The following is an 8932-nucleotide window of genomic DNA, read 5'->3' as shown; positions in this document are numbered from 1 at the left end:
CTACTTTAAATCTACTATAGCGGGATGTCAATTCTTAGGAAACCGGCTTATTTCCTGGCAGTGCAAGAAGCAGATAACGGTCTCCACTTCAACCGCTGAAGCCGAATAAGTGGCAGCCTCGAGTTGTTGTTTATAAGTTTTGTGGATCCAGCAACATCTGCGGGATTACAGTTTGAAGTTTTTTACTACTTCCATATTTATTGATAATTCCGCTGCTATTAGTATTACCAAGAATCCTGTTCAGCATTCTAAAACTAAACATATCGAGACACGATATCATTTTATCTGTGATTGTTTTGAAAAGAAACTAATTAGTATTGAAAAGATACACACGGATTTTCAGAAAGCTGACCTTTTTACCAAAGACTTTGGTAAAACGTGTTTCCAATATGCGCTTGGTATTAATGGTCTAAAAACTTTAAAAGACATTCAAGCGCTCGGTTAATCATTTTTGGTTTGTACAGTTTTTCATTATTTTTATTTCTTTATGCTTTTGTTTTTAGGGGGGAGAAAATCCAAAACAAAAAAGAGTATTGTTTTTTAAGCTTGTATAGATAAAACACAAAAAATATTCAAATATGAGAAAAAACCAAAAATAATGAAAAATTGATACTAAAAAATGAGTTCTTGAAGTAAAAAGGGAAAAATGATAGTACGTTGATCATTTATATCTCATATCCAGTAAGAAGTATGCTAAAAGACCATATGCTTAATTGTATTGGTGTATTGGTAGGCATTAAACAAATTAGTAGGAAAAAGTATGTGATAAAAACCTAAAAATTACCAAATTGAAAGGGGTGTTAGCTTCTAGCAAAGTCTTGTTGATGAAGGCAGAAACGCAATAGCCTGTCATTCAAGCCTTTAGTCAGTATGATCCTAAAAAATGGATAAAAATATTAAATGATTTAAGTTACCGGTTAATGGTTAACGCTTCAACAATGTATGGTCTTATGGGGTTAAATCCTGTATTGATGGGATGTTTCGGGTTACCAGACTCCATTGGGTCATTATGCGGTTTATCATTTGGGTATTCATTTCGATGAGTATTAAATTGCTTAATAAAGAGCGAACCTGTAGTTTATCTACCAATATAAGTCTTTAAACTTGATCACAAAAGTACTTCATTGTACAAATTCAATACTGACTAGATCAAACCATGCTGTTAGTCATACATTGTCCACTTGCTCGCGTCTTATTACCATTAAAAAATGGATCACAAGGGACACAATGTATGCAAGCCTATAGATGAAATCGTGCATACTCATTCATGGGAAAGGACGTTGAGTGTGACATTCGTCGATTTTCGATTTGTATTTGTAAACCCGACCTGTTGGGTCGTTTGATTATTTGGTCAACCCGACCTGTTGGGTCGTTTGATTATTTGGTCACGATTATTAATAAAAATTTCCGACATTTATGTTTAAAATGTCCGTTCATTTATTACTACGAGGCTTATCAATAACCCGCTTAAACGCGTAAACAATCCAAAAACCGAAACTATAAAGTTTAGGGTTAAAGACGTAAACTTTAAATACTTTTTATAACTTAAAAAGTTATTAAGCCTCATTTATAATGTTTAGAGAACTTGAGGGACCCGAAGTGTAAATACTATTTAAATTATATTATTTTAAAAACAACCCAACCCTAACCCCGCCCCCTGCCCGTTTTTCCGGCCGCTATCGCCGGCAGCGGCTCCGGCAAGCCCCAAACACCCCCCTAACCTCAATCGTTGACCCGTTTTGTTAGTTTAACGCGTTATATCATTGATATGGCATCGTAATCAACTTATTAATTACATTGTAACAAATTTTAAACCGCGGATTTGGCCCGTAATCGTCGCCGGAAAATCCGGGTAATCAAATCAAGGCATTTAACGCTTAGACGCTCCTTCCCTTAGTATAAATAGGTGCCTAGACCTCTAACCAACTCGCTCACACTCCTCAATCCCCCTCTAATACACTGAGTAATCTGTAATTGGGAATTCTTATAAATTTTTCCGGCAACTGGGTTTCGATCAAAACAAAACATATTAAGGTAATTGTTATATGCTTTGTACTGTCGTAACATCAATGATTAATAACCCCAAACTAATTTGAACAAACATAGAACAAAATTAGGGTTTATGTTATTGATAAAGGAAGAAGATGAATTTTTATTATTATATATATAATATTTTTCAAGTTTAATCTGAATTGCTCTTTAGACCAACTGGTTAACATGATAGGATAACAAACAAGAGACCCGGGTTCGAAACCCGGGTCACTTATGCCTTCCTTCTTTTTTTTGATAACATGTTATTATTATTATTATTATTTAACCAAAATTATTAGAAATTGTTATTATATTTAAACAAGGGAAACCAAGCATAAACGAATGTTCATTCTAGCTCAAATGGTTACACACTGCACATGTAAACCTCAAGACCCAGGTTCGAAACCCGGGTCAGCCATGTTCCTTTTATTTAATTTTTCACCTAATTAATAAATCCTTTTTAATCATTAAAAATCATAATAAATTTATAAAAACCTTTTTAAATTAAATAAAAATTATGTAAACTAACTATAAAATATATCTCACCATTTTGCATATAAAAATCAAGTTTCTCGTTTTCATAAGTAGTTATTAAAAATCGTGTAATAATCGCCAAGTAAACTTTAATTCTCTAAAAATCGTTTTGTTAAAGCAACAATTATATTTTCGACTTGTAAACAATAGTTCAAGCTTTTTCGAACATATAAACTTTGTTTTCTCGCCATTAAAGTACTTAAACCATATTAATAACCGATTTCCGTTAAATCATAAATATTAATATAATAATCAAAGAGCCGTAAAGTTTGTAATAAAACAATAACTAACTTCTAAATCTATTCATTTAACCAACTTTAAAGTTCCGTTAGAATAGTCATTAAAAGTCGTGTTTATTCTTATTTATAGTTCGTACGGATTGACCGCTTCGGTTTCCTTTGACGCCTTAGAGTTATTCTTGTTTTCTTTTTTACGTCGATTACTAAGGTGAGTTTTTCACCACCCTTTTTTAATGTTTTAATGTTTTGGGATAGCATATGTATCCTTATAAAGATTCAAGTATTATTTCTTCTATTACAAAACTACAATTCGTATATGGACTTGTGTGTTACTTGTATTACTTGCACGATTGGGAAGCCTCATTAAGTATGATCATACGCCCCCCTTTGCACTCCGGTCCATTTGTATCGAGTGGAAAAGGGCCTCATTATCCAAGTACGTTGGTTGTTTCCAATTGGAAAGGACCTTACTTGCGCGATTATCCAAGTACGTTGGTTGCACCAACTGGAAAGGACTTACTTGCTCGTTTACCACATGTCTATGAATTGTATGGTTTTTATGTACGTATTTAAACTATGGAAACTCACCAGCTATATTTATAGCTGACCATATTTTATACATATGTTACAGGTACCGTGATTAGAGGTTGAAGTATTGAAGACACTTAGATTACCTAGGTTATTTAATAAACGAGACATTTGTTTTGATTATTGTTTATCTTTGATTTAAACTCGTATTGTTTACTTGATTGAACTTGTGTACTTGGCTATTTAATGAATTAATGTTATTATGGTCACTTAATAGTGCCACGTGTGTTTGAGCAATCTGTACGTCACACTCGGGCGTTTCCGCTTAAGCCGGGGTGTTACATTGAGGTATTGCTTGATAACAGGGGCATGTCTTGTAGTGGGGATTATTTGCTAGTCAACTTTTATAAAATTCGAAATCATATTGTTTGATCTACTGATTCTAAGGTTTAAGTTAAGTTGGGGTGACATGGTAAAAATCAAAATAAGCCTGTATCAAGATTAGAGTTGATATTCCTGATATTACGTGCCTAATTGAAACTTAAACATATCAAAGAAATTTCAAAAAAAAATTGTTGTAAGGTTTAGGTGGATAACAATATCAATGACTGACTTAAAGCCGGTCACAAAAACATGTACTGCTTTTGTACTTTAGTTTTTTAATTTTTGTTTTTATATTACGTTCGAAAAATGAAAAATACAAAAATATTTTGTGTGTGTTTTGATATCAACTTTTCGAAAATTCAAAAAGATTTTCATTTCTTCTTTATTTTCGATTACTGAGCGTTCGAATTATTCAAATGAAAAAGAAAGTTTTTCCCCATATTTTAAGTTAAGTCGTTTTAAAGTAAAACGGTTTTAAAGTATATCCGCTTAATTTAAACATTTACGGTAAAGGTTAGACTGCTAAGGTAAATATTTTAATGTATAAAATTCGTCAAATTAGGGTTTGATGATTATTTATTTACTTATGAATAGTAAATGGGCCATTCGTTAAGATAATTTTATTAGTTGTTACCCCAGTGTAACGAATGAGTGGACATTCGTTCATTAATATAACGAATGTGCTAAGGTAAATATTTTAATGTATAAAATTCGTCAAATTAGGGTTTGATGATTATTTAATTACTTATGAATAGTAAATGGGCCATTCGTTAAGATAATTTTATTAGTTGTTACTCCAGTGTAACGAATGAGTGGACATTCGTTCATTAATATAACGAATGTGTTACATTTTTTATTCGTTCACATTTGCTTCTACTACGTCATCACGAATGAAAGCTCATTTGTATACAATATAACGAATATATAAATTATTTCTGGTTATTCGTTAAAATTTAACGAATGACATGGTCATTCTTTAAAAATTAAAGAATAAACAAAGCCATTCTTTAAAATGCTAATGAATGAATGTCATTCGTTAATTATTTGACGAATGAAGAAGATACTTATTATTTTTAATAACGAATGAAGGTTCATTCGTTAGTTCAACATAACGAATATACATTTGAATGTGTGTAATTATTGCCTGGGTATAAAACCCTAGAAAACGAATGGGTTTCTCATTCGTCTTCATACTATTTCATTGATTGCTAAAAGAAACTTTGGCAGATTTTCCTAAAATCTGTTAAACACCTTATTTCATCTATTGATCATTTCCTTATTGATTTGCAGGTATTGGCGAGTTCATTGATATATGAATTCAAGGATTTTGTCCAGATTATTAGTGTTAAATGAATCAATACGATGAACTGATATAAACTGATTAAAATGAACCAACCGTTTGATGTCCAAAATCAAATTAATATTGTAAGGATTGTCATTGATGATTTATCGATGATGTTCGAGTCAATATTAAGGTATATTGATGACATTCAGTTGAGTTTTCAAAATTGAGCTTTGTTGTTTTGACTTCTGAGTTTAGGTTCTAATTTTGACTTGGTCTTATTAAAGTCAACAATCATTCTCTATTGATTCCATCCGTTAAATAATAACGAATGTAGTTACATTCGCTAGATGGTCATTCATGAATAAGTCCATTCGTTAATCTTTCATAACGAATGAACTTGTTCGTTGGTTTCATAACGATTTAACTTAAGGGTTTTAACGAATGAATCAGCCTTTCGTTAACTTACTAATGAATGAACGTATTCGTTATTCATATTATTATTTATTTATTATCAAAAGAGTTTTTTAAAAAAATGAGTTTGGAGTCTAAAATATTTATTTTTATTTTTTGCTTTTGAAGAATTTCATTTTCATCTTTTTGCTATAACTAACATATGCGAAAAAATAACTTACATCTTCACTTAATTAATGTTGAATGAAAGGTGGTTAACATCAGCCAAAATCACATGTAGTCGTTCAACTTGGCCCGATTTTAACTCAAAAAATAAACATAATTCATATATTTATAATATTAAAAAAAGAATATCACTTCTTTTAATTAATGATTAGCGAATTTTAGAATAATTTAGTACTTAAAAATGTATTTTTCTTATTTATATTGATATTCACATATTTGGTATAAATATTAGTATACTAATGATATCTGACATCTATAATATACAAAAATTCATTTTCTTTATATTTACCATTTCGAGTATTCTGAGTACACTAACTCCTCAGTCGACCGCCTAGGGGTTCGTCTAGCGGCTTTTGCAACCTTAACCATGACGAATCAAACCAAACCTCTTTTAACTGAACATCGCAACAGTACCAGTATTACTGGAACCGCTAAACATTGCACCAGTATCGGTATCACTGGAACCGGTACCGACGTTTGTTTTTATGGTTTTCTATATTGTGTTTAATTATCTTTTTCCGACATTTTGGTATAAATTTTGTTGAAATAAAGTTTTATTCAGAATATTTCTTTATGGTATTGTAAACTTTAAGTACCGTACCGGTATCTATGGCAACCCAACCGATTTCGAGTAAACAAAATCATTACCGATATGAATATTAAGTCCAATTTAATTTTTAAACGCTCCTATATAAAAAAAGAAACTTAAAGAAAACCATAAACATAAGAATAATAAAGAAATTAAAAACAAAGACGATAAAAAGTTACAAAAAAGTTTTTGTTTTAAATCGGTTTTGATAAAATAAAACATGAATGCTAGAAACAGTTTCCAGAAACATTTTCTTGAAAAGTTTAGTTTTAAACGAAATGAGAATAAAAACTAAAATTTTATTATTTTTAAATTATTTTTTTATCTATGATTTTTATATATAAGTTTTTAATAGAAATTAATTTATTCACTTAAGAATGAGAGTGAAAAAAATAAATTTATTAAAAAAAACCTATTATGGTTAAATTTGATGAAGCGGTCTCCTCTGGAAACCTTTAATTATTTACGGTTTCATTTGGCGAATAGGTTTCCAGGGGAAGCAAGAGACGCAAGATGGCATTCCAATTTGGCATTTAAAGTCGCCAGTGGAGAGGGAACGTCGCCGGCAGGCCGGGAGAATTGGATGGCCCCACTAATATTACGGCGTCTTATGGATTATGCAAAATTATCATATTGGACATCCAAGACGCATTAAAGTGTAATGGGGAGGGATATTTTGAGAACCTTGTTGAGTTGTTAGAACTTAAGAACTTGATTCTGGACCACACATTTAACTAAATGGATTGGAATATGTGGTTGAGATTAAATCTGACAAAAAGTCAAAGTATGAGAGAGAATAACTATGTACAGTGATTACACAACTTTAAACGTTTGTCACACATATGTAATAAGTCGACTCGGTGCGTAAAAAATTCTGTAATTTTTTTACGTATATGTAACCGACATATATTACGTATGTGTAAAAAAAATTCGAAATTTTTTTTTGTTACAATGAGTTTTTAAAACTTAAAGGGGTTCTCATTTGAAATCTCCTTCCCAAAGTGTAATAATAATATATATTTTTGTATGTTTTATATTTGTGTAAAAATATGTTTGGCGCAAACTCTCTCAACACAAGTTTCGTAATCAATTTCTTCGAATCAACCATCGAAGATTGATGTCACGTTTGTCTGACAAGTCTCTGTCAGCGATCTGTCACCAGCCAAAGAAACAATCGTTTAGATCTATATTATCTTCTTAGAAATTACTAAATACTAATATAAGTTAGATGTTTCATGTGTGGACATTATCACCCACCCAAGGTGACTTTTAATATAAATGAACTAAACTTCATACGACATCCATGAACCACAAATCCTGCAACTTTCTATCAAGATTCCACTATCATGGAATCAATCAAAACCCATCTAATCACTTGCTTCGTTCTTGTTTTGATCCCATACGTAACCTCACTGTCTTTCGTTTCTAATTTTGTTGGTACCCGGAATCGGACCACGGAAGCAAATATTCAACTCGACGGAGCTTATATCTCCGAAGCTGGAATCCAGTTGACCCCAGATCTACTTGGTTCCAACCCAGGCCAAGTAGCGGGACGAGTGACATACTACAAGCCATTTCGTCTTTACGACAGAAGGTCTAATGGTGAAGCAAGCTTCTCTACGAATTTTACCTTCGTGATTGATTCAAACGGTTCTGCTAATTACAGTTATGGCCTCACATTCTTCCTTGCTGACAGTAATACTCCGCTCACAGCTGATGGAAACATGGGGCTTCCGATGGCCAGTTCAGGCAGTCCCGTAAGATTTCGGTTTGTTGCTGTGGAGTTTGATACTTTCTGGGACCAGTGAGATCCAAAGTACTCCAACGGTACACCGATGGGAGATCATATAGGTATCAGCAGAAGCTCGCGAGAATCTGATAAGTATAAGAAATGGTTAACCAATGTACCTGGTGGGGGAATGTATCTAGCTTCTGTTAGGTATGATTCGGCTTCAAAAAATTTAAGTGTTTTATTCACTGGTTGGCAAAACAATACGTTCGAATTAGATGGATTTAGTGACACGATTGATCTGAAGGAAGAATTGCCTCCATGGGTTATTTTTGGGTTTTCGGCAGCGACATCTGGATCGCGGTTGCAGAAAAATATCTTGAGGTCCTGGAGCTTCAAAAGTTCAGGTTTAGACCAAAACCCTCATCCAGCTGTGAATGGGAAAAGCAGCAAGGTGTGGCTAATAGTTGGATTATTGTTTACAGTTTTATTTCTGGTTATAATTTCCATGTTTTTATGGAGATGGAAGATGAAGGTGAAGACCTTGAATTTTGTTCTGAGATGAATAAAGATTTTGAAAGGGGTAGTGGGCCAAAAAGATTTTCCTACCTTGAATTATTACAATCAACTAGTGACTTTGCTTTGAAGGAGAAGCTTAGGGAGGGCGGTTTTGGTGGTGTTTACAAAGGTTTCTTGAAAGAAACAAGAACCTATGTTTCGGTGGTAGCATTAATCACTCGTCATTAAGAAATACAAGGGTCGTAGTGTAATTAGTTAAAAATATGTTTAAGTTATACTTAAACAAGTTTGTAAGGTCTAAGGACTAAAATGTCCATATGTAAAGTTTGTAACAATAAAAACACGTGTATGCATAATGTCAACCATGAGAAGTTGCAACCCTCATCATCACAACTGTTGGAGATGTATAAATAGGGGCAACATCATCAATCAATTCAATTCCAATTCAGGTTTCAGTC

At 32.5% G+C, this 8932-nt stretch overlaps 2 protein-coding genes across 2 annotated transcripts; both read left to right on the top strand.

The window, feature by feature from the left end:
- The first annotated feature begins 7572 nt into the window (after nucleotides 1-7572).
- LOC143624654 (lectin-like) lies at nucleotides 7573-8034 on the top strand. Its single transcript, XM_077095231.1, has one exon. It carries the CDS (start codon nucleotides 7573-7575, stop codon nucleotides 8032-8034), a length of 462 nt encoding a protein of 153 aa, XP_076951346.1.
- A 27-nt stretch (nucleotides 8035-8061) lies between these two features.
- On the top strand, nucleotides 8062-8702 carry LOC143624653 (L-type lectin-domain containing receptor kinase IX.2-like). The gene is made up of 2 exons (XM_077095230.1): nucleotides 8062-8409; nucleotides 8478-8702. Exons 1-2 carry the CDS (start codon nucleotides 8062-8064, stop codon nucleotides 8700-8702), a joined length of 573 nt encoding a protein of 190 aa, XP_076951345.1.
- The last annotated feature ends 230 nt before the right edge of the window (nucleotides 8703-8932 follow it).

Source organism: Bidens hawaiensis, unplaced genomic scaffold, assembly GCF_021521415.1.
Source record: "Bidens hawaiensis isolate Kalapana, Puna unplaced genomic scaffold, B.hawaiensis_p1.1 tig00003902_1, whole genome shotgun sequence".
NCBI classification, from domain to species: domain Eukaryota; kingdom Viridiplantae; phylum Streptophyta; class Magnoliopsida; order Asterales; family Asteraceae; genus Bidens; species Bidens hawaiensis.
Note: the sequence above shows the minus strand (reverse complement) of the source record. Positions and strands in the feature narration are given on the sequence as shown.

Bases quoted from the DNA above. Each gene is read 5' to 3' on its own strand.
- LOC143624654 (XM_077095231.1), top strand. From the start codon at position 7,573: ATGGAATCAATCAAAACCCATCTAATCACTTGCTTCGTTCTTGTTTTG.
- LOC143624653 (XM_077095230.1), top strand. From the start codon at position 8,062: ATGGGAGATCATATAGGTATCAGCAGAAGCTCGCGAGAATCTGATAAG. The intron at 8,410-8,477 runs GTGTGGCTAATA...GTTTTTATGGAG, and splicing joins TGAATGGGAAAAGCAGCAAG to ATGGAAGATGAAGGTGAAGA.